General features: G+C 57.9%; 2 protein-coding genes across 5 annotated transcripts; both read left to right on the forward strand.

Moving 5' to 3' along the window:
• The first annotated feature begins 2,331 nt into the window (after nucleotides 1–2,331).
• Nucleotides 2,332–6,194, forward strand: VAMP2 (vesicle-associated membrane protein 2 (synaptobrevin 2)). Its single transcript, XM_012655706.1, has 5 exons — nucleotides 2,332–2,469; nucleotides 2,990–3,110; nucleotides 3,596–3,754; nucleotides 3,847–3,898; nucleotides 4,511–6,194. Coding segments are annotated over exons 1-5 (351 nt in total). The 5' UTR covers nucleotides 2,332–2,467; the 3' UTR covers nucleotides 4,528–6,194.
• Nucleotides 6,195–7,904: 1,710 nt separating this feature from the next.
• Nucleotides 7,905–23,662, forward strand: PER1 (period circadian clock 1). Of its 4 annotated transcripts, none has more exons than XM_012655708.1 (23): nucleotides 7,905–8,083; nucleotides 13,706–14,122; nucleotides 14,243–14,341; nucleotides 14,435–14,589; nucleotides 14,684–14,805; nucleotides 14,897–15,098; nucleotides 15,243–15,294; nucleotides 15,436–15,578; nucleotides 15,973–16,051; nucleotides 16,129–16,235; nucleotides 16,407–16,560; nucleotides 16,660–16,768; nucleotides 16,854–16,985; nucleotides 17,580–17,685; nucleotides 17,778–17,949; nucleotides 18,042–18,172; nucleotides 18,398–18,577; nucleotides 19,162–19,407; nucleotides 20,294–20,904; nucleotides 21,343–21,529; nucleotides 21,719–21,908; nucleotides 22,252–22,402; nucleotides 22,805–23,336. In XM_012655708.1, exons 2-23 carry the CDS (start codon nucleotides 13,848–13,850, stop codon nucleotides 23,078–23,080), a joined length of 3,879 nt encoding a protein of 1,292 aa, XP_012511162.1. In that variant the 5' UTR covers nucleotides 7,905–8,083; nucleotides 13,706–13,847; the 3' UTR covers nucleotides 23,081–23,336. The 4 variants fall into 4 exon arrangements, with proteins under 4 accessions (XP_012511162.1, XP_012511161.1, XP_012511163.1 ...); XM_012655707.1 differs by lacking the exon at nucleotides 7,905–8,083 and adding an exon at nucleotides 12,111–12,200 and having other exon boundaries at nucleotides 22,805–23,656; XM_012655709.1 differs by lacking the exons at nucleotides 7,905–8,083; nucleotides 18,398–18,577 and adding an exon at nucleotides 12,111–12,200 and having other exon boundaries at nucleotides 22,805–23,662.
• The last annotated feature ends 507 nt before the right edge of the window (nucleotides 23,663–24,169 follow it).

A 24,169-nucleotide genomic window follows, 5' to 3' on the forward strand; every position in this document is an offset into this window, starting at 1 on the left:
GCCTCCCAGAGTGCTGGGATTACAGGCGTGAGCCACCGCGCCCGGCCAAAATACATTATTTTTCTATAGTTCAACTTACCTGTATTTTGAGTCTTCATTCCACCTGCTTGTAGAAAACTCTTACTCATTTCCAGGTGAACCCAGTCATCCCACCCCACTCCTTCTCCCGCCTCCACCATCGATCTAAATTTGGGGAGTTTCTTGGCACTAGATGGTGTGGGGAGGGGCTGCTTGGTGGGGGCCCTCTCTCTGAGATGACTGCTCCTGGGCCTCTCACCTACACGGGTCATGTGTGCCCTCATTTCTATTCTGCTGCTACTGCCTAGGGATCCAATAGTAACAGCAATGTGCCAGCTTTCCAAGCCACACCCCATGGCCTCAGCTCCCCAAATTTGTCTAGGACTCTATCCCTTCCACATCACCCCTAAACCAGTGTCTAGCATCTTGTCTGGTCCTGCACTAGGTTCCCCCCAGCTAGTAGGGGGGCCGAGGCGGGGCGGCGGGCAGGCTCTGCCTGTCTGTGCCTACCTCCTTCCAATCCTCCCTGTCTTAATACCCAGACACTAAGGCTTTTGAACTTAAAAGCCTGGAATTTGGCATCTTTGTTCTCTGACTAGAAAGTAGAATGGTCTCAGGACCAAAAAGCAAGAGCCAGCACCCCACAGCGTGATCTGAGATCCCCGTGGAAGCTGCTCTTTTCTTCCATATCACATAGGCTGAGCCACCCCAGACGTTGTGTGCCAGTGCACAAGGACCAGGGATCTGGCTGCTCCTTGGAGGGGGAGGGAGCCAAGAGTATCTTATCTTAGATAGGGCCGAGTCCCCACACCCAGCACACACACTCCCTGTTCACTCACCTCCCCCAGACAGCTGGGAAATGACACCTCTGGTGACAGAGCCATCCCTGGGCTTCTGCTGCGAGGGGGTGGGGCACTGCAATGGAGGAGGATCTCACACCCGCAGGCCCTGAGAAGCCTGGGCGGGGAAGGGAAGATCCTGGCTCCTGTTTGTCTCAGACATCAAGGCCACCAGCCTCCCTCCCCCACTTCTGGGGATGTAGTCAGCACCCCCACCCCAGGCAAATAGGCCTCCCCTAAAATGCCTCCTTCACCCTTGAGATTTGCTTTGACCCTCCCCACCAGGTAGCTCGCCTGGTCGTCTTCTCTGACAAACTGGGTGGCAGTGTGTACAGCTGCTGGGGCTGTTTAGAGGACCTAAATGGAGACTAGTCAGGAATGGACCAGGCTGAGGATAATCTGCTACAACGTTATCCAGATCAAGCCATTTAACAAATACATATTTAGTGCCTGCATATGTAATGTATTTCGGGTCCAGAGAGAGGAGGGGAACTGTCCAAGGTCACATCTGTGAGCCTAATCCGCAGGTAAAGTAGCACCACATAACCTGAGCCATCCTTGCCTACTGTCCTCTTCCCCTCTAAATAGAAAAAGCAAAAAATACCTGTCTTTTTGGCCTGCGCCTGGACCAAAGGCTGTCCTATGGCCAGGGCAGCTGACCCAAGTCTGGAGCAAAGCTAGGTTTTGGCCAGCCGGCAGCCACCAAGTGAAGCGGCCTCACGGGGCAGCCTCATGCTTTCCGCCCTGGGGTCCTTAGTTCGCCCGACCTCAGCCTGGCCTGCTCCGGCTTTGCCTGCCAAATGCCCCCGGTCTGAACTTCAGTTGGGAAGAGGAGCAGCTTTCACACCTTGCAGCCCCTCCTGGGACTTGGTTAAGGGGGAAGGGGCTGCCTCATCTCCTTTTCTTCATACCCTCCTACTCAGCGGCCAGGGGCCCCAGACCTTTGAGAATTCCACTTGCAGAGTGATTGATGGGGTGGGACCAACTCCCACTGCTCCACTCCGTCCCAGCAGCAGGGTCTGAGCTATCCGCATAGCCCCCTGTATCCGCACTGGCACCTTCTGGTTTCCCACCCCCTGTGCACTCTCAGTGCTGAAGGAGGGTCACCAGGTGTTGCGACCTGGGCGCAGGGCCAGACCTTGGGCTGTGTAGGGTGCGGATAGGTTTATCGAGTTCACGGCTGAGGGAGGATGTGGTCTGTGGATGAGGTGTGGGGCCTGGCTGCGGTGTGCTAGAAGGGGGAGGTGGCAGAGGGTTTGGGGGCGCTGGGAAGGGCCGTGGTCAGATAGGGCAGGGTGGCGATGGGCTGGGGAAGCCGCAGCAGTCAGCCTTGGGGTCGCCAAGTGCCGTGGGAGGTGTCGGGGCACCACGGCGAGAAGCCAGCGGCCCCGCCCGCTACGACCCCCGCTCGGCGCGCCCCGCCCCCGCGGCCCCGCTGCCGACGAGCCGCCTGCCGCGCCCCGCCCCCGCCCGCAGTGCCCGGATGCGGGTGACGTGCGGCCGCCATCTTCCCGTCCCGGGCAGCCAGCGCCAGTCGGAGCCAGCGCGAGCCGCCGCCGCTGCAGCCGCCATCACTGCTGCTGCCAAGTCCTCCGCCCGCTGCCCCCGCCATGTGAGTCGGCCGATTGCTGCCCGCACGCGCTTCCCCGCGCCGGCCGCCGCCCTTGGGAACCGGCCGTGGAATGTGCCCGGGGTCCCGCCCGCAACCCCCGCGTCTCCCGAGCCCCGGGGCCAGGCTAGCGCCCATGACTGCGCGCAGGCGGCCGAGTAGCCCTGCGTCCCGGGCTGGCCGGCGCGGGCGATGGCCGCGGGAGGGAGAGGATCCTGTGTCTGCCCGCCCCGCCCCTGTTACCGCAGCCGCCTATCATTTCTGGTCGACCCCGGATCGCGTCTGTTTGGTCGCCCTCATTTGACAGGCGGGGAAACTGAGTCCCGGATGGGGGAGGGGGCCTTGCTCAAGGTCACGCAGCTCATCGACTGCGGGGCCGAACAGAGACCAGGGCTTTCATCGGTAGCCTTCCTCCCGAAAAGGAGGACTGGAGGGATGATGGATGGACAGGTGGATGGGCGGAGCCCTGGCTGCAGGGCCAGAGGCTCCAGGTCCTGGGTCTTAATCTGTCCCTGCTCCTCAGGTCTGCTACCGCTGCCACAGCCCCCCCTGCCGCCCCGGCTGGGGAGGGTGGCCCCCCTGCGCCCCCTCCAAACCTCACCAGTAACAGGAGACTGCAGCAGACCCAGGCCCAGGTGGATGAGGTGAGTGTGGGGGGAGTCAAAGGCAGTGGGAAGGACCCTGGGGGTTGGCAAACAGGTTTGAGGGCCCATCTTGGGTTGGGGGTGATGACAGTTCACGTTTGTGTGTTTTGGGACAAAGACATACCATGCCCCATCCCTTTCTCCCTCTCAGCACGCATTTGGAAGGGCACTGGGGTGTTAATCAGCCTTGCTAGCCTGGCATGTGCCAGCCCTGCAGGTGTGCTCTGGTGATGGACAGCCTGCCTCAGACTCCATAGATAGGGGGTGTTGCTATGACATCTGAGATGTCTGGCTATCAGCATGCCGCTGATGTGTGCTTCTTGCATGTCCCCAGGTGTGTTAGGCATGTTCTGTGTGTGTCCTTGGCATGTTAGCCTGGCAGCATCGGGGTGCATGTTCCATGTGTGGCACAATGGGCACATGTTCGAGGAGTGCCCTCATTGGGGCGGGCCTTGGCACACCTGCCTCGTGGGCCCCTCCCCCAGGTGGTGGACATTATGAGGGTGAACGTGGACAAGGTCCTGGAGCGGGACCAGAAGCTGTCAGAGCTGGACGACCGTGCAGATGCACTCCAGGCAGGGGCCTCCCAGTTTGAAACAAGTGCAGCCAAGCTCAAGCGCAAATACTGGTGGAAAAACCTCAAGGTAAGGGTGATGGCAGGTGGGAGGACAGGAGGACAGCTGGGTGAATGGGGGTATCATGGTTTGTCTCACTGACCCTCCCCTCTCACCCCCAGATGATGATCATCTTGGGAGTGATTTGCGCCATCATCCTCATCATCATCATCGGTGAGTGGGGCAGGAGAGGGCCCATTCTCTGAAGAGGTTTCCCCAGTGGTTCTGGGTATTGAAGGTCATTAACCTAGTTTTTACTCTTCAGCAAAAAGCACATATAGCTGCTAATGGCGATTCTAATTCATCTAGAGCCAAAAACCTTGGCTGTAGATTATGATGTTTAGCCTGCAGTTTGCCTTGTTCTGGGCAATTTCTGTTAAGATTTTGGAAACAGGAAAGCTGATATATCCATTGAGGACCCTTTGGGCCTAAGAGCCCAGTCTAGGAACCCTGGAATTAGGGAGTGGGAGAAAGGCCCAGGGGCTCAGGACACGACCAGGAAGAAGCCAAGCACCCCATTGAGATCTTGTGGTCTCAGAGGCCCAGAGGATTAGGGTCTGTAGCCCCAAGGCCATACCATAGAGTTAAAGGGACCTCAGAACCCACCTGTCCAGCTCCCTTGCTTTACAGATGGAGAAACTGAGGCCAAAAGAGGGGAAGGGACATCAGCCAGCTGGGGAGTGGGGAGGATTGGAGGAGGTCCAGGCCTGACACAACTGCTTTCTTTCTCTTTCTCTTTCTCTCTCCCTAATCCCTGTTCCTGGTCCTCTTTCCCTCTCTCCACAGTTTACTTCAGCACTTAAACCCCTGAGGAGTCTGCCCTGCCTAGAGAAGGGCCTCTCCCCCAACCCCCAGCCGTTCCTCCACCTCTCAGCCATATCTTTCAGCCCCCCTCCCCTGGATCCGTGTGTGTGTGTCCGTGTGTGTGCCCCCCCCTGTAAATAGCCAGCTGTTATTTATACATATATAATATTATATATATTTGGTCTGTTTGTAGTTTTATTACTAGAAGATTTTTCTGGTTGTCCTTAACACCCCTTCCTGAGGTTCCCATCACTTCTTTTCTCTTTCCCACCTTCCCTTTCCCTCTCTTCCTGACTAATCCCAAGTCCCTTCATTTGCATCTGCTATGCAATAGTCCCTCTCCTCTCCTTCTTCTTCCCTTGGATTTAGCTGATCCTTCCTCCCACCCTGGCCTTCCTGTCACCCTCATGCACACCCCCCCAAAAAAAACAAAAAGCACCTGTCCAGGGCTCCCTAGGTGCATCTTATTTGCATCCATTGGGAGGCTCTAAAACTGGCCCCACTTGGTCCTAAGAATCCCAAAGGTCTTCTGGGAGCTTCCAGCATGTTAGTTAGCATATCATTTGCATACTGACATCCCTTTTGGTTTCCTTCTTTTTGTTCATCACTCTTCTCTCAACCTGTGTTTCTTTTTTACTAAGGAATTAGTCCCCATTGGTCCTTGTATCACACTTTCATTTGCACGATATTACTTGCAGGGGGTGGGGAGTCTGGGCTTTTGGGGAACCAGGCTGTTCTGGCCCCCAGAATTGCCCCTCCTAGCCCATCTAGTCCAGTTTGCCTCCCCTGCCCCCATTTTCCAAACCTCTTGTACTCTTCTCTCCCTCCCCCCAGCTGGTGTGTAAGTGTCTTGGAGTTCAGTGTATTATGATGGACCAATAATTCTGCCACTTGGGGTCTCTCCCCACATTCTTGCTCCCCAGTTTTCATGTGGGGCACTCAGCTGACATTCCCATGGAGTCTCCCTCCCTCCCTTATGCCCGATCCACCACCTCCTCCCACCAGGAGAGTTGGGGGTTGGCCACAATCCGATCTCTTTTGGGAGGGGTGGCTACCAGTGTGTGGGGGCTCATCACTGCCTTGGGGAGGAGTGGGGCAGGGCAGAGAATCCCTCAATTCCTGCCTGAAATCTCTGGTCTCACCCTTACTGGGGTTGTACTGAAAACCCGCCTCCCCAGTTTGGGGAGTGTTGCCCCCATCACTGCCCAGCTCCTCTGACTGCCCCCTGGATTTAAGGTGGGGGTACTAGTCACTGCCAATGTGTGTATGGGACTTGCTGAAAAATGGGAATCCTCGCCCTGTCCAGGGCCATGGAGCCCGGAGAGATCTGTCCTCTCATTGGGTGAAGTGCTATAGGAAGGGTCTAATGTCTTTTTAAATGGCACAAATTTTCAGGGTCTGAGGGTGCAGTCCCTTCACCTGTCACTGGAGGGGGCCCCCAAACTCTTCCCCCCCACACACTCTAGGTTTTCTGTGCGGAGGGGGAACAGGGATAGCTAAGCTGTGGTGTGAAAGGGTAGGAGAGATGCTGGGGGTTGGGGGTGCTGTGTTCTAGATCCCCCATATTATCCCAGTGTCCCCTGCCCCCCTCTTCCCCCACCCCATACCCCCAATTCTGTGGCGCATCCAGATTGTGAAAATGTACAATAAATGTGTAATGAGTAAATGTAAATGTGCAATGGTGTCTGTTTTAAGATTTTTTGTTAACCAATGGGAAGAGTATTGGATCTGCAGTTATAACAGTAAGGTTGAGAAAATATTTGGGAAGGGACTGGGCTTTGCAAGAGGCCCTGACCTTGGGCCCTGCAAAGTGTGATTTCCAAAGTGGCCACCGGGGGCACCAGGAGTTGGTAATAGGAAGTGACATGACCAGCCTTTAAGCTTGTCTTTAAGCCTGACGAACACTGCGGTCTGGGGTTCCCAGCTTCCCTTCCATTCCCTTGCCTGGGCATGCTCCTGTTGGACTCCTTTCTACCCCTCGATGTAACTCCTGAGATGCTCAGCAGTCACTCCCATGGCCATTCACTTCTAGGCCTGAAGTAAATAGCCACTTTGTGAATCGTCTCTTCCCCTTTGTGCCTAGCACAGTGCCAAAATCCAGAAGGGGTTAATAAATACTTGTTGAAACAATTGGCTGAGGGAGACCCAGCTGAGTATGGCATGGAGCTGGCTGTAGATGGCCTACTACCCCTGCACTGTGTTGTATGACTTGTGACTTTAGACCCCACACTGAACTCTCTCAGCCTCCAGGTCCAGGATGGCCCTGACGTGGTACCCTAGCATCCCTGTCCCCAGGAGCGTCAGTAATGAGTGCAGGGTCCTAGGTGAGCTCTGGAGGGCCAGCTTCTCTGGGCTGCAGCAAGAAGATCCAACAGTATAGGAAACCTACATAGATAGTATTTCCTAAACTTGTTGGCTGCTGAGAACTACTAGGGGTATTTTGAAAAATAGATTTTCAGGCCCCTTCTCTGGAGATTCTGATTCAGCAGTTCCTAGGGGCCCATATAATTAGGTATACAGTCATTACTATAACATCCAACTTGATCGAGGGCTTACTGTATGCCAGGCAGTGCTCAGGGTTTTGCACTTCATCTCCTGAATCCCTTCCAGGTTTAGGGTTCCCATAGGCCCTAGGACCCGCCTTATGTATGGTGTCAGGGATCTGGGTTCAAATTTTAGCCCCATTACTAACTAGTGTGTTAATTCGGACATATTATGTAACCTGTCTGGGTCTCAGTCTCATTTGTAAGGCGTTGGGTAGTAAGTGAGCCAGCCTCCTCAGAGTTTGTGAGAAGCGCCTGGACTGGGCCACAGAAAATCAGGAAGGGGCTGTCATCATCATCGTCATGATGGCAGTGCTGAAATCTGAAGGCCGCTTTATCCTAGCGGTCGCACCTTCCAGCTTCGAGGGGCAGGGGGTCCTCTGGGATACAGGGCTGGAGCCCCAGCGCGTCACGTCCGGCGGTCTGCACAAAGTGCCCCCACCTACGCCACCGCCGCTCACAGCTGCGCCTGCGTGCAGGTCATGCTTGTGCGCCTGCGCAGACTTTGCCGTTGTGGGCGAGAGTGTCGTCAAGGAAAATCCCCAGCTTCTGGGTAAACAAGTCGCCGCGTGAGACCGCCGGCACGTGTCCCCTACATCCCTAAGACCTCTCAGCCTATGAGAAAGTTTGGAGGGCAGGTCTGGCATTTGCGTCACCGATCTAGGCAGATCCGGGATTATTTACACAGCCAATAAAAACTTTGGAAGTGAGTGGGGGCGTGGCTTCCGGTCAGACTCCCAATCAATGCGCTGGGGCGGCCATTCCCGCACGTGTCCCTATCACTGCCTGTTGGTATGCTAACCAATGACAAGATGACGGCGGCCAGAGGTGCCAATGGAGGCTGTGCGGGGGCAGAGCTGCCGCACGCGGCGCGGGGCATGGGTCGGCGCCCCTAAGCCAATAGGCTTGGGGGGCGTGGCAGCCCTCCCCCCGGTGGGCGGGACTGGAGGAGCCTGTGGAGTCGCTGCGGTCCCAGGCAGAAGGAAATTTGGACTCTGGTGCGCGCTGAGCAGTGAGTTCCCAGGGGTGGGGAGGGCTTAGGGCGGTCGATATAGATTTTTTTCGTGTGGTGGGTTCGGTCAGGAGGGGTGTTAATGGAGTGGGGAGGTGATGCAAATACGTGATCGCCGTCGCGGGAGCTCTGATGGTTGTGGAGAATAGGGACTTCGAACTCAGATCTAGAAAGACAGGGGTGGGAGTTACTGACATCGAATCCCTCACTGCTCTAGAGTGCCTGGACCCCTGACTGCCCTGGGGGAGGGGCTCGGAAGTCCGCAGGGACCTCAGGGAGCTGAAGTCCCTGCTCCCAGGGAGGTACAGTGACAGGACCCCTGAGAGCTGGTGGGGGATATTCCGACGTATGGCTGCTGTTTAGGTAGGTACGTTAAGCGCTTGAAAGAGGCATAGGTTCTAAGGCCCTAGTAGGACCCGGGGGAGGATACCAAAAGGTTGGCACGGTCATTTGAAAAAGGGTGGTGTGATGATTTGTCAGACTTGGAGCCAGTCACGGCTCTGGGTGTCTTTCTTATGTGTAAAGGGTAGGGTTTGGGTTCAAAGCCATCCTTGAGGTGGGGTAGCAATTGTTCGGTTCTGAGAGGGAGGATATGGTTGGGGTTTGTGCAGATTGGCTGTGCACGTGTCTTCCTGAGCCCCTGGAGGTGGGGAGGCACCAACAGGGTGCTCTGGTATTTGTCTGTACAAACAACCAGGCCTGAGGTAAAGTGGCCTGAAGTAAGGTGGAAGAGTGAGGAAGTGGGGCTCCTAGGAAATCCCTGGGGCTGGTGGCTGCTAGGGTGATCTCAAGGCCTTGTGAACAAGGAAAAACGGGCCAGGATGATGATAAGTGTGTGGGGAGTGCAAACAGAATGTCTCGAGATCGGGCCTAAGGGGGAGTAGGAGTTGGATGGAGATTGTGTTCCAAGCACCAAACTTAGAGTCAGCTGGATATTTGAGAGGCCTAGGTGTGTCCTGCTGGGATGCAGCTTAGAGGTTGGGTAACACTTCGCAAATTCCTGAAGGATAAGAAGCCAGAATGACAAGCCATTATTAGAGCTCAGATTTGAACCCTGGGCTCCATTTGTTACGAGGCAGACAATTTAGGCAAGTTTAGTAACTTCTGAGTGTTAGTCCCCCACAATATGGGGATAATAATAACTGTCTCACAGATTTGTTCTGAGGATTAAATAAAATAATGTATGTTAAGTGCTTGTATAATGGCTGGGTCATGATGAGAGATTTATGTGAATGCTGTGGCTGGAAACTATTCTCATATTCTCAAGTTTTTCTGCACGTTTTGATGACTCCCCATTTCGCTCTTACTGGTTTTTCTGGTCTTCAGGCACCAGCCCAAATTCCCTCATTCTTCCCTTTTATTCCTCTCCTCAGGCCCCAGTCTAGGCCACTTGCTCTGTCCCAGTTTGATTTCCTCATCCTAAACCCTTTCTCCTCCTTGCCCCTCCTCCTTCTCTCTCTGCTGCCATAGTAACAAGAGGTTCAGGCTCTGAAGGGGGCCTCTGGGAGGGAGCAAAGGTGCGCGTTCTGTCCCAGAGCTTGGGCCTCCAACTTCCCCCGCTCTAGCTATTTGGCACAGGGCCAGCAGATGTGTACAGTTCGGGAGAGGGGAAAAGCCAGTGCCAGGAGCTGTAGGAACAAGCTGAGGGGCGGGCAGATGTGACTCGTGAAAAGAGCCAATCATGGGGGCGGGGAGAGAGACCCCTTCCTCCTAATCCTCTCTCCAGGAATCCCTGGCTTTGGGACAGGACGGCTGTGGTTGTGTTGGGGGAGGCGCCCAGGCCGGGTGCATGTCCTGGGCCACCAGCCAAGAGAACACGATGTTCCCAAATGCGCTGGCCGCCGCCCTCTCGGGCTGGCCGCCTCCCAAACCGCTGCCTCTCCTGCCTCTCCAGCCTCCCTGCCCCACATTCCCCGGCTGCCTCGCCCCGCCCCCTTCTTCCGCTTTGACGTCACCGCTGTCTCCCGCCCCCTCTTCTCCATTGACGGCAGCAGGGCCTGGTTACTGTGGGGACGATGAGGCAGGGCAACCAGGGCCTTGGGAGCAGGTGGGGGCTGCTGGAGCGCTGGAACCCTTTGTTTATGCAAAAGAGAGATATGGAGGGGGAGGTAGGAGAGCAAGGACTGCCAGGCTCAGGGGAGATCACACCTAAATCCCTGAGGAGAGCTGGGGAGGGCAAAAAACCGTCTCCAGGCTGGGGGGCAGTGGCTCACGCCTGTAATACTAGCACGTTGGGAGGCCAAAGTGGGAGGATCGCTTGAGCCCAGGAGTCCCGACACCAGCCTGAGCGAGACCCCATCTCTACAAAAATTAGAAAAATTAGCCAGGTGTGGTGGTGCGCGCCTGTAGTCCCAGTTACTCCGGAGGCTGAGACAGGAGGATCACTTGAGCCCGAGAGTTCGAGGTTGCAGTGAGCTATGATGAAGCCACTGCACTCTAGCCCCGGCAACAGAGTTTAAAAAAAAAAAACACAAAAAAACCCCACCAAAAACATGTTTCCAGAGAAGAGATGTCTGAAAAGGAGACAAGGACAGGGCCACAGTATATGAGTTGGGGGCGGAGGGAGGGGAGACTGAGACTATGCTCCCAAATCCTTTGTTTTCTGTGTTTTCCCGTTTCTGTTTTTCTGAGTTAATTTATAACACTCTCGTGTCCCAGCTTTTCCACAGAGCCCCGCCCTTCGCTCCCCCCATTGTTAAGGAAAGCTTAGGCCACGTGACAGTGAGGGGCGTGCACCCACAGCTGGTTATGTCAGCAGCTACTTGGGGCCTCTTCACTTGCTACCCACGTTTTCCAGGGAGTCCTGAGAGGAACAACTCATCACAGTCCTGAATGGAGGGGCCGTGTAACTGCGGCTCTCCTGGACCCAGACTGGCATTTTATTCCTCCCAATTAAGGCCTTGTTCTCTTTCTTGGATTTCGTGTTCTGCTTTTCCCTTCTTTAAAAGAATTATAATTTCCAGCCCCTTCTCCACTGCTGAAACTCTTTCCCCACCTTCCTTACTTATCCTTGTTAAAATCAAAACCATCATGTTTATTGACCACCTGCCATGTGGTGGGGTGTCCTAGGTGCTGGGGAGTACAGTGAATGAGACAGATGAGATTCTGCTGGGTGCCTGGATCTTGGCTTTCTATTTTCCAAGCAGTGGAGATATGAAGCCCTTGCCACCCCACCTTTCTCTGTCTAGGTCCCCAGTTGGCCTCTTCTTTCTGCTGTCCCCTTTGTCCCTCTGTAATTCTAGCTTCCTGGCCCCCACTTTTGGGACAGCCCTAACTGTGGGTGGCTGCATCCTCTGGAGAGAAGTACCTACTAGTCACCAAGTAGGCTGCCCGGAGACCTTTTCTCTGATTGGCCACAGAAGCACCTGCTATTGTTTGCCTTCATAGCCCCTACTGGCTCAGGCTGCCCCTTCCATTGTCTGCATCCTCTTTCCACCTACTCATCCTCTAATCACACGTGGACCCTCAACTGTCTTCCTCCCAGGATTTTGAAGTGTCAGAGGAATGGGTTGGGTAAAAGGCCTTCATTATGTATGGTGACAAGGCTGGGAAGGGCAACCCAGGAAAAGCCAAGCCAGGTTTCTGTCTCTTTTGCTCCTCTCAGGAAGCAGTCATCCCATCCAGCTTGGTCCAACTCCCAGGGTCTGCATTCCTTTTCCCCACCTCTGGAAAGGCCAAGGTGCTAAGGTGTTCTGTTCTGCAAGGCTGGTTCGCTCAGGAAGTAGACATCTCTTGAGCACCTAAGCACCTACTGTGGTCCAGGCATTTTCCCTGAAGAGGGACAGCTTACCTCCCTTCCATTATTCACTGTGCAAGACGTCCTGCGCCCATGGGCTGGGCGGTGTCTGGGGCCCTTCAGCCCAGCGCCAGCACCCAGGTCCACGTGCGCCAGTGTGTGTGACACAGCCCTGACCTCAGTGGGGGCCAGTAGCCAATCAGGAGCCGGGAAGAGATACCCAGCCAATCGGGGGCGGGGCCTGTGGCTCCGCCGGCAGGAGGCCAATGAGGGGGCAGTGCCTGGCATTATGCAACCCGCCTCCCCGCCCCGCGGAGCCTCCACTCCGCTGCGGGCTGGAACCGCGGCGGGCAGGCGGACGGAGGACACTCGCACGGCCAGGTAGGAATCTTCGCGGCCACCCTGGGCCCAGTCTCTGTCCCCCGAGTCGGACCGCCGCCACTTCCAACCTGATGGGCCGGCTTCGGCCTAGGCGGTCAGATGGCACACCGCCTTTCTTATCGCTATCAACCCTCTCGCCGCCCCCGGGGACCTAGGTGCTCCTCGCAACCCTGCACCGCGTGTCTGCGCACCTGACCCGCTCCCTTTACCTCCAGCTTTGCCCCCCGGTCCCAGCCATCCTGACCCCACAGCCGACACTCAGCGGGCATGCCCCCTGTCTCCTTTCTCGTCACTCAGGGGTCTCCGGGTTTGCCTCACCACCAGGACCCCTTCAAGCTTTCGGCGTTCCCCGCCTTCCCCTCTCCAGTCCCTGGCCCTGGGCCGGCTGTGATGTCAGCCAGCTTCGGGCTGGAACATCCCGTTCTCGGCGCTAGTTCCTGCTGTTGGCCACAGTCTTCCCTTTTCTCCTGGCGCTCAGAAAATGCTCAGGGGTGGGGGTGTGGTTGGACGGGGAGTCGGGGAGGAACTATCTGCTGGCGGTTGTACATCCCGTACTTAAGTCTTCGGAGGAGGAGGGGGTGGCTGGAAAAGTAGGGGACTGAGGAGAGGATTCCCGGGTCTTTGACGATGGCAGGTGCCAGCTTACGTCCTGGTGGTCAGGGGCGAGGGTGGGGGAAAGGGGCCAAAGAAGGGAAGGTTGTGTTGTCTTGACCAGAATGATGGAGATCCAGGTGAGGGCCGGTTGAGGGGCTTTGGGGCAGAGGGCGGTGGCGGTTGTGTTTTGTCCTGAGGAGGCCAGGGCCAACCCTGGCACCCCATAAGGCCGTCCCTCTAAATGCGATCTCGGGGGCCATCCGGGGACTGGGGATATGGTTGGGGTGGGCGACCCCCGGCCGCGCCCGCCAGTATGGGAGTGGGTCGTTTCCCCACTTCCGACGGGAAATGGGGGAGGGGTCGCCTCTCCCGCCCTCCTGTGGTCCCTCCAGCAACCGCTGAGCTCAGCGGCTGACGTCGGTTTCCCTGGCGACCGAGGCGGCGGCGGAAGCGCGTGGTGTGGCCGTGCACGTCGGCGCGCATGTGCGGTGGGGGTGGCTCCGCCCCCGGATAAAATTAGCCCTGAGGCCTAAATATAGGAAGCGACCTGCTCACCCCCTGCTCTGCGGCCTTGGAGTTCCAGGCAGACTGGGGACCTGATGGGAACTTGGGGATGGGAAGTGTCAGAGCTTTGGCCCACAGCCCTAGCTCTAGTGGACTGCTCAGGCCCTCCTTACCTAGGCCATGCTGTCAGGGGATGTGGTGCAAGCCCCAAGAGAGCCCCATTCCCACCAGCCGCCCCCTTATGGTACAGGAAACAGAACTCACCTCAGCTTCCTATTGGAAGCCCCAGGCCTGGCTCCTAGGAGCGTGGGGGCAGGGGCAGGGGAAAGTCTGAGTGAAGCTAATAGGTGCTGTGGCGTTAACAGCCCAGCTTTCTCCAAGCCCTCCTTCCTGGTCTCCCTCTCCAGGTACTGGCTGTGATCAAACTTCTCAACCCTCAGAGACCTAGATCTCCCACCTTGCAACGTCAGCCAGGCCTCCAGGCCCCCTCGTGCATCCGTGGTGGCCTCTTCGCCTGCCCTGTTTTCCTGTCCCCCCCATGGCCTAGACATGAGCGGTCCCCTAGAAGGGGCTGATGGGGGAGGGGACCCCAGGCCTGGGGAATCCTTTTGTCCTGAAGGGGTCCCATCTCCAGGACCCCCACAGCACTGGCCTTGCCCGGGTCCCAGCCCGGCCGATGACACTGATGCCAACAGCAACGGCTCAAGTGGCAATGAGTCCAACGGACATGAGTCCAGGGGTGCATCTCAGCGGAGCTCACATAGTTCCTCCTCTGGCAATGGCAAGGACTCAGCCCTTCTGGAGACCACCGAGAGCAGCAAGAGGTGTGTATGGATGTGTGCTGCAGGGTCTGGGAGTGCTCTTGTGAGCAGGCTGAGCTAGGTGACATGCCTCATGCTGCTGGCCACCTGCCCCTCACCTTGGGCCTGTTGCTTCTCTCCTAGCACAAACTCTCAGAGCCCATCCCCACCCAGCAGTTCCATTGCCTACAGCCTCCTAAGTGCCAGCTCAGAGCAGGACAACCCGTCTACCAGTGGCTGCAGGTACGTGGGGTGAGTGATGGGGGAGAGAGCTGGGGACCTGGGTCACACTCTGGGGCTAATGTCTTTACCTCTTCTTCCCTGTGGGCCCTACAGCAGTGAGCAGTCAGCCCGGGCAAGGACCCAGAAGGAACTCATGACAGCACTTCGGGAGCTCAAGCTTCGACTGCCGCCAGAGCGCCGGGGCAAGGGCCGCTCTGGGACCCTGGCCACGCTACAGTACGCACTGGCCTGTGTCAAGCAGGTGCAGGGTGAGTGGTGCTTCCTGGGAGAGAAGGGCCAGTGCCTGGGCTACTGTGGTGGGGCAGTCTCCTTACTGAATACTCCACCACCCTCACCCCGCAGCCAACCAGGAATACTACCAACAGTGGAGCCTGGAGGAGGGTGAGCCTTGTGCCATGGACATGTCCACCTACACGCTGGAGGAGCTGGAGCACATAACATCTGAGTACACGCTTCGCAACCAGGTCAGCTTCGGCCTGGCCTCTCCATTCTGATACACCCCCAATCCCACTCGCGCAGCTCCTGAATCTGCTCTTGCTCTCACCCTCCTGCCAGGATACCTTCTCGGTGGCTGTCTCCTTCCTGACAGGCCGAATTGTCTACATTTCGGAGCAAGCAGGTGTCCTGCTGCGTTGCAAGCGGGATGTGTTCCGGGGTGCCCGCTTCTCAGAGCTCCTGGCTCCCCAGGATGTGGGCGTCTTCTATGGTTCCACGGCCCCATCTCGCCTGCCCACCTGGGGCACTGGGGCCTTGGCAGGTGAGGTGCCCAAGTGCTTGGGGGGAGGGATGAGCAGTCCCAGGAAGCTTTTTGCTGTAAGGGGCTGGGGACCCAAGCTTTCCCTTGCTGGCCTCTTCTCAGCCTAGGGAGGGCTGTGCTCACTGCCCTCCTGGTGTCTCTCAGGTTCAGGCCTCAAGGATTTCACCCAGGAGAAGTCTGTCTTCTGCCGTATCAGGTAGGTGAGGAGAATTGAACAGGCCTCTCTGTTCTTCTCCCCCCAGCCCCCCAGTGTCTGCTGTGTATGCTGTGACCTTGAGGTTGGAGGTGTGGGTGGTTATTCACTGAAAGTTCCTAATGCTCCTCTCTCCCTTGCCAGAGGAGGTCCTGACCGGGATCCAGGGCCTCGATACCAGCCATTCCGCCTAACCCCATATGTGACCAAGATCCGGGTCTCAGATGGGGCCCCCGGGCAGCCATGCTGCCTGCTCATCGCGGAACGCATCCACTCTGGTTACGAAGGTGGGCAAGCAGGGGCCTGGCTGGGAGAGGACGGGAGAAAGGACATTTCCTCTGGGCTTGGGCAAGGTACAGGACATGAATCTGGGAGGCATGAGCCAGTCTCCTAGAATTTTGGAACTGGAGGAGGCATTATAAGGACGAGGGTTTGGGCCCCCTTAGAAGTAGAATTGGATAAGAGCCCTGGGCTAGGAGAGGGCAAAGAAGAATGGTGGTGCTTCTCAGTTTTATTATTGGTACAAGGCACAAGGATGGTCCAGGCTATCTTGGTGGGCCACGGGGTCCAGGGCAGAGCTGTGGCAAGGACTGCCAGCCAGCCTAGGCCCTAGTCAGAGTGGAGGGCTGAGGAGCTGGACCATTCTGCATGAAACCCAGCGCCACACTTTCTGTGTCTCAGCTCCCCGGATCCCCCCTGATAAGAGGATCTTCACCACGAGGCACACACCCAGCTGCCTCTTCCAGGATGTGGACGAAAGGTGAGGTCAGGACCTGGAGGAAAGTGGGGTGACCAGGGCTGAGGCCTTGGCCACTCTGATGCCTCTTCCTATTTCAGGGCTGCCCCGCTGCTGGGCTATCTGCCCCAGGACCTCCTGGGGGCCCCAGTGCTCCTGTTCCTGCATCCTGAGGACCGACCCCTCATGTTGGCCATCCACAAGAAGAGTGAGTCCCTCTCAACCTCTCTCCCTTCCCAGCTTCCCCGGGGGTTTTGAATAGCTGCCCTTGTGGTTGTGTCTCTTAGTGCCTTGGTCTCCTGGGTCTCCTGTGGGGTGGCCCTCATCTTACTCAGCACTCTCTCCTGCTGACCCCTACCTCATTTTCCACTCCCATCAGTCCTGCAGCTGGCAGGCCAGCCCTTTGACCACTCCCCTATCCGCTTCTGTGCCCGTAACGGGGAGTACGTGACTATGGACACCAGCTGGGCTGGCTTTGTACACCCCTGGAGCCGCAAGGTGGCCTTCGTGTTGGGTCGACACAAAGTACGCACGTAAGTGGGCCATGCCCTCGAGCTGGTACTGGGGGTAGAGCAGTGTGGGAGGGGGCGGGACTAGGGGCAGGGCTGGACTCATCCTTCCCTACTCTACAGGGCACCCCTCAATGAGGATGTGTTCACACCCCCAGCCCCAAGCCCAGCTCCGTCCCTGGACACTGATATCCAGGAGCTGTCAGAGCAGATCCACCGGCTGCTGTTGCAGGTGAGGGTTGAGGGAGGATACGTGGGAGGGTAAGAGGGTAAGAAGCAGGGTGTAGACGTCTAACCTGGCTCTCTCCCTGCTGCAGCCTGTGCACAGTCCCAGCCCCACAGGGCTCTCTGGAGTTGGCCCTGTGACGTCCCCAGGTCCTCTGCACAGCCCTGGCTCCTCCAGTGATAGCAACGGGGGTGATGCTGAGGGGCCTGGGCCTCCTGCCCCGGTGAGTGACCCTTTCCCGCCTCCCTCTAGTCATCCATTTTCCTGTCTTCTTTGGAATCGGCACTGCCAGCCCCAAAGCTTTGGAGTATTCCCTTTGCCTTTTCCTCTCTGTCTTTTTTTTTTTTTTTTTTTGAGACAGAGTCCCACTGTGTTGCCCGGGCTAGAGTGCCGTGGCATCATCCTGGCTCACAGCAACCTCAAACTCCTGGGCTCAAGCGATCCTCCTGCCTCAGCCTCCCGAGCCTCAACCTCCCGAGTAGCTCGGACTACAGGCATGCGCCACCATGCCCGGCTAATTTTTTCTCTATATTTTTAGTTGTTCGATTCATTTCTTTCTATTTTAGTAGAGACGGGGTCTCACTCTTGCTCAGGCTGGTTCCGAACTCCTGAGCTCAAACAATCCACCCGCCTCGGCCTCCCAGAGAGCTAGGATCACAGGCGTGAGCCACCGCACCCGGCCTGCCTTTTCCTTCTTGTTCTGCTCCATCAAGGCCTCCGTGCCTCCCTACTGGCAGCTTTTTGTTATAGTGTGCCCTTGGCCCCTGACACTGGCCAGGCCCCCCAATGCTGCCCACTGCTCTGCTCTGGCCCACAGGTGACTTTCCAGCAGATCTGTAAGGATGTGCATCTGGTCAAGCACCAGGGGCAGCAGCTTTTTATTGAGTCTCGGTCCCGGCCCCCGCCCCGGCCCCGCCTCCCCGGTGAGTTGATGAGGACATAGGTGAGGAGTGGGACCTGGGGATCCTCTGACCTCCACCCCCAACCCATTTCCCTTTTTCTCTCCTTGCCTCAGCAACAGGCATGTTCAAGACCAAGGCCCTTCCCTGCCAGTCCCCAGACCCAGAGCCGGAGATGGCTCCTGCTCCACTCCAGGCCCCACTAGCTTTGGTCCCTGAGGAGGCTGAGAGGAAAGAAGCCTCTAGCTGCTCCTACCAGCAGATCAACTGCCTGGACAGCATCCTCAGGTAAGGCCACCTGGCACCTTCTCCCCCTTGGGCCCTACCCCTGCCGCACCCTAGGCCTTGCCCTTATTTTCTCTGCTGCATCCTTTCACCAGATACCTGGAGAGCTGCAACATCCCCAGCTCGACCAAACGTAAATGTGCCTCCTCCTCCTCCTACACGGCCTCCTCCGCTTCTGACGATGACAGGCAGAGGACAGGTCCAGTCCCTGTGGGGACCAAGAAAGGTAAAGACCCAGTGCATGCCCTGATCCTGCTGCCCTATCCTGGCAGCCCTGTGTCTCTATACTTCTGCCTTTGGGGCCCCACCTCGCTCTGCCCTGCCCTTCTCCCCAGCCTCCTGATCTCCAGCCTCCTCCCTACCACCATTCCTGCCCCATCCTCCTGGGGATCCCCTCTCCTGACCTCCCAGTGGGGGTCAGAGTGGTAACTGGCACCATCTCTCTGCACAGATCCTTCGTCGGAAGTGCTGTCTGGGGAGGGGGCCACTCCTCAGAAGGAGCCAGTGGTGGGAGGCACCCTGAGCCCGCTCGCCCTGGCTAATAAGGCAGAGAGCGTGGTGTCTATCACCAGTCAGTGTAGCTTCAGCTCCACCATCGTCCATGTGGGAGACAAGAAGCCCCCGGAGTCGGGTATGGGCGCGGAGTGAGAGGGGAGTGCCCGGGCTCCATGTGGTTGCCCCAGCTAGAGCTCTTTCCCACCTGCTTTTCCTATCCACCTCTAGCGCCAGTGGAGGCCTCAGCCTCAGTTTCTTGCTCTCCACCCTGCTCACTCGCTGCTTTGCCCTCCCCCCGTCCTGCTTCCCGCATTCTTACTGTCAGCAGAAACACAAGTGTGGGTGGGGGGATCAGCCCCAAGGTGCAGCCCACAAAGCGCTGAAGGGGAGGAACGTTGAAGATCCCTGAAGGGTCTTTGGATATTGACCTTGGAAATGTGTAAGGGAAGTGAGCTTCCCTTCCAATGAGAGGGGTTTCCTGGCAGGGTAGCCACTGGAGGGGACTGAATGTCCTCTCTCCTCCCAGGACAGCTTTGCATGGAGAGGAGGATCTGGTGCCAGCCCTCGGTGGGGAGGTGACCAAGAGATGTACATAAGGCCCAGGCTTAGCTTGGGGCAGAGGCTCGGTGTGGCTGGGCTGCTGGACAGGGAGGGTGTGGTGTGGATGTATTGACCCTTGAGGTGACTCTGATGACCTTTCCCCCATCTCACCTTCCTCAGACATCATCATGATGGAGGACCTGCCTGGCCTAGCCCCTGGGGGCCCAGCCCCCAGCCCGGCCCCCAGCCCCACAGTAGCCCCTGACCCAGCCCCAGATGCCTACCGTCCAGTGGGCCTGACCAAGGCCGTGCTGTCCCTGCACACACAGAAGGAAGAGCAAGCCTTCCTCAGCCGCTTCCGAGACCTTGGCAGGCTGCGTGGACTCGACAGCTCTTCCACGGCCCCCTCCGCCCCTGGCGAGCAAGGTAGCCACCCGGGGCCTCCCTGAGCCTGCCCTCTGCCCAGTCTAGGACCAGACTGTCCGGGGGTGGGTCTTGAGGGAGATGTTCTTGCTGCAGAAACCGAGTCTGGTGGTGCCTCCACCACCAGGGCCTTGTCCAGGGATGGGCCTCTTGCAAGCCTCTCCCCACTAGGCAGGGGTTCCAGGCTGCAGCCAGAGAAGGGCAGCCTGGGGGCCGGCACTGAGGCAAGCGGAGGCGCTCTGTCTAGGTAAGCTACTTCAGGCCTGGCCTGGGGCAGGGGCAGCAAGTGTGCCTGTTTAGGACTCATTTGTCACTGATCAAGAAGAGATCTGCATAGACTCTGGACCAATTCTGGGTGGGGTCCGGGCTTCCAGGGCAGATGGAAGGCAGCCCCTCCAGGTGCCTGAGGGAGACCCCCGCAGGTGGATGCAGGACTCAGGACTCAGGACTGGGCTTTCCAGCCCACCTCTTTGCTCCATCACAAGCTAGGCAGAGCATGGCCTCGACTGGCAGGAGGAACACCCAGGCTGGCAGTGCCTGCAGGATTTTGGTGGATAGACCAGAGCCACCTGCCCATTCGTCCATGGAGCCACCCTGCCTCCTGCCATCTGCCAGCGTGCCTCTATCTTCTGAACACCCCCAGCTTGACCCCTCATGTAACCTTTCCTTGCCTTCACGCCTTTCTCAATAAACCCCCTTGTCCCTGCCTCCTGTGATTCTTCCCTGAGGGTGCCCCCACCTCCTGAATCCCCTCTGTTCTGTGTGGTCTGCGAGACCCTCTCTGGGGCCTTTGCCTGCCCTCTCCCTGGTCAGAGTGTCAGGGCAGTGGCAGTGGTGAGGCACTAACCTCCAGGATGAGGCCCTTGCTAACCCTGGTCTCTCCCCACAGGCTGCCACCATGGCCCCGCACCCGCCGGCCGCCGACACCACTGCCGATCCAAAGCCAAGCGCTCACGCCACCACCAGACCCCCCGGGCCGAAGCCCCCTGCTATGTCTCCCACCCATCACCCATGCCACCCTCTGCCGCCTGGCCCCCCCCACCAGCCACTACCCCCTTCCCAGCCATGGTCCAACCCTACCCCTTCCCAGTATTCTCCCCTCGAGGAGGCCCCCAGCCTCTTCCCCCTGCCCCCACTTCTGTGCCCGCTGCCACTTTCCCTGCCCCCCTGGTGACCCCAATGGTGGCCTTGGTGCTCCCTAACTATCTGTTCCCTGCCCCATCCAGCTATCCCTACGGGGCACCCCAGACCCCAACTGAGGGGCCTCTCACCCCTGCTTCCCACTCCCCTTCCCCGTCCCTGCCACCTGTGCCGCCAAGCCCTCCCCACCACCCGGACTCCCCACTGTTCAACTCAAGATGCAGCTCCCCACTCCAGCTCAATCTGCTGCAGCTCGAGGAGCCCCCCCGTGCTGAGGGGGGGACTGTTGCAGGGGGCCCTGGGAGCAGTGCTGGGCCCCCACCTCCCAATGAGGAGGCTGCTGAGCCAGAGGCGAGACTGGTGAGCACTGACCCCTGTGCCCTCCCAGTAGCCCCCCAGCCCTCAGCACTGCCCCTCTCCTACCTTCCTCCTGCCCTCTGCCCGGTGCCTCAGGCTCCAGGAGATGTGTCGTGGGGAGGGAGAGCCCAGCTGAATTCTAAATGAGGCAGAAATCGGCTGCCTCCTCTGTGTGAAAAGACAGTCCTATCTGTCTGACAGGTGGCAAGGACATCCCAGTAACTTCTGAGAGCACATCTGCCACTTGGAAAGGGCCCAGCCTCACGTCCCTGCTCTGCGCCAGCTCTCTCTTCTGTCTCAGCTTGGCCACGTGGAGTGGGGAGCAGAGACCACTTGGGTTGGGTGTGCCTCCCCCGCCCCAACCAGTGGCAGCCATTGAAGGGAAGCCTGGGTGCTGATCCCTTAATCCCTCCTGTGCCCCCACCCCTCCCCCGCCTCCAGGTGGAGGTAACTGAGTCCTCCAATCAGGACGCACTTTCCGGCTCCAGTGACCTGCTGGAACTGCTGCTGCAAGAGGACTCTCGCTCTGGCACAGGCTCTGCAGCCTCAGGCTCCCTGGGCTCTGGCTTGGGCTCTGGGTCTGGTTCAGGCTCCCAGGAGGGGGGCAGCACCTCAGCCAGCATCACTCGTGAGTGCCCACCCTCCAGCATCTCTCAGGGTGGGACAGTGACTGGGGAGTTGGGAGGCCGGGCCCCATCTCGGCTGAGCTTCCTAAGGCCCCTGGAATGGCCGTGTGGCCTTTGGGGGAGGCCTTGTGAGGCCCAGGGGTGGGAATGCCAGCTGGCCTGACTCCAGTGGCTGCCCCCCTGCTTCGCAGGCAGCAGTCAGAGCAGCCACACAAGCAAGTACTTCGGCAGCATCGACTCTTCTGAGGCTGAGGCTGGGGCTGCTCAGGCCAGGGCTGAGCCCGGGGACCAGGTCATCAAGTACGTGCTCCAGGACCCCATCTGGCTGCTCATGGCCAACGCTGACCAACATGTCATGATGACTTATCAGGTGCCCTCCAGGTGAGGCATTTCAGAGGCTTCCTTGGCCTTCCGTTCAGAGGTAGTAAGTAGGGTGGCTGGCCGACCCTCACTCCCCAGCTAACTTGAGGTTTCCTTTTCTGGGGATGACTCTACCTTGAAGGTTCCTATCCTGCTCCCTGCCCCTGGGAAACCGATTCTTAGCTCCTCCCAGGTTGAGAGCAGGTTTCCTGGCCTTGGAAGCCATCAACTCCCGTCACCCTGGTCTAGGGGAGGAGCTGAGGCAGAGGGTGGGGAGTTGTGGTAGAGGAAAACTGCCAAGTCCATGGGTCCTGGCCCTCGTCTGGGATCCCAGCCTCTGCCTTCTGTATCCCTTCTCGGGCAGGGACATGACCTCTGTGCTAAAGCAGGACCGGGAGCGGCTCCGGGCCATGCAGAAACAGCAGCCTCGGTTCTCAGAGGACCAGCGTCGGGAACTGGGTGCTGTGCACTCCTGGGTCCGGAAGGGCCAGCTGCCTCGGGCCCTTGATGTCATGGTGAGAGGAAAAGCCTGGGAAGGGGGCGAAGAAAGAATTGAGCTCAGGTTCAAGGGATAGGGGCTCAGGGCTGATCTCAGTGTCCTTGGATCATTAATTCTGAAGGATGTTAATTCTACTAAGTTTGTTGCTGGATTATGTAGTATTAAGCCACCTGAGTTTTTGCAGTTTTCTGAGCCTCTCCTATACTAAAGTACATTGTGACTATCCCATAGTGGGGTCAGGGTAGAGGGTACAAAGCATTTTCCAACCTTGTTGGACCCTAGGTGCATCTGTGTGGACTAGTGTTTCTTGGGAGTACATTTTGGGAAGCACTGTTCGGCTGGGGGTGGGAAGCTGGACAGGCAGGTCAGCAGTGAGGACCCTGTCTGACTCAACTTATGTCTCCTTTTATGCTCCAAGGCCTGTGTGGACTGCGGTAGCAGTGCCCAAGACCCTGGCCACCCTGATGACCCACTCTTCTCAGAGGTGGATGGACTGGGGCTGGAGCCCATGGAGGAGGGCGGAGGCGAGGGGGGCACTGGTGGTGGCGGCAGTGAGGGTGAGGGCTTCAAGGAGGCCCAAGCCCAAGTTGGGGCCAAGGTCTCAAGCTCTCAGGACTTGGCCATGGAGGAAGAGGAACAAGGTGGGAGCTCGTCTAGTCCAGCCTTACCTGCCACAGAAAATGGCACCAGCTAGACTCCATTTTGGGACCACCTCCAGGAGTCCACAAGAGGCTTCCTTCTCCTACGTCCCAATTCTCAGAACTTGGATGTGGTTAGACCAATCAATAGGATACTGCCCAGTTTCTCCCACCGAAGGGGGCCGGACCCCCATCACCAGCCCAGGATCCAGGGGGCTGCCTCTGACCTCTTAGGGAACAGAGGGTGGGACTCCTCAGCCCAGCCCAACCCGACCCTTGGTGAGGAGTCCTTCCCTCCCGTGGACAAAGTTGCTGACAAGCTGCTGAAGTGGTCTCTCCAAATCCCAGCTGAGCCTGAGTCTGGCCCTGAAGGTTGGGGCTGCACTTATTTATTGGAGGAGACAGCTCTTTCTCCCACCTCCTCCCCAGATGGGAGGAGAGCCTGAGGCCCAAGCAGGACCCAGGGGTACAAACCCCTAGCTGCTCCAGGGTGGGGGACGTTGGTGGACCATGGAGTCCCTGGTGCTGCCCCTCAGGTGGGACCCAGGCGTTCTCAGCTGTACCCTCTACCAATGGCATTTGTGTTTTTGATATTGTGTCTGTTACTACTTTTTTAATACAAAAAGAAAAAAAGCCCAGGACTTTGTGGAATAAAATTTGGGGTTTGGGTGAGGGGAGCGTGTTGAAGGGAGGTGTGGCCCTGCTTCTGTGAAGGCTGTGGTGCGGGTGGGCAGTTCCATCCCCGGACAAACTCCCTTCCTCTTCTCCCACATCCTTTCTGGCTGAAGGGCCTTGCTGCACCCACTAAATCGGCACCGAACTCAGACTGTGCTCTCAGCCCCCGCGTTACCTCAGCTAGGTTTGCTCTGGAGAGATGAGAGGCAACTGGTGGCTTAGGGCTTGGGCAGACTCCAACTTGGGTCACACGTGACCAAGGTAGAGGGAAGCCTGCTTAACCCCGTGGTGTCCTTAGGCAGTTGAGGGTGTTTAGCTGCTTTAGCTTCTTGGTCACCATACAGAAGTGGGCCCTTCAGCAGGTCAGTCTGGGTAACTAAGGGACATGGGGTCATGTGCCCATTCATGGTCGAGTTGGCCCCCACATGGGTGGGACAAAGAAGGAGCAGAACGTTAATCCGCCAGCTCAG

Source organism: Propithecus coquereli, unplaced genomic scaffold, assembly GCF_000956105.1.
Source record: "Propithecus coquereli isolate 6110/MARCELLA unplaced genomic scaffold, Pcoq_1.0 Scaffold482, whole genome shotgun sequence".
NCBI classification, from domain to species: domain Eukaryota; kingdom Metazoa; phylum Chordata; class Mammalia; order Primates; family Indriidae; genus Propithecus; species Propithecus coquereli.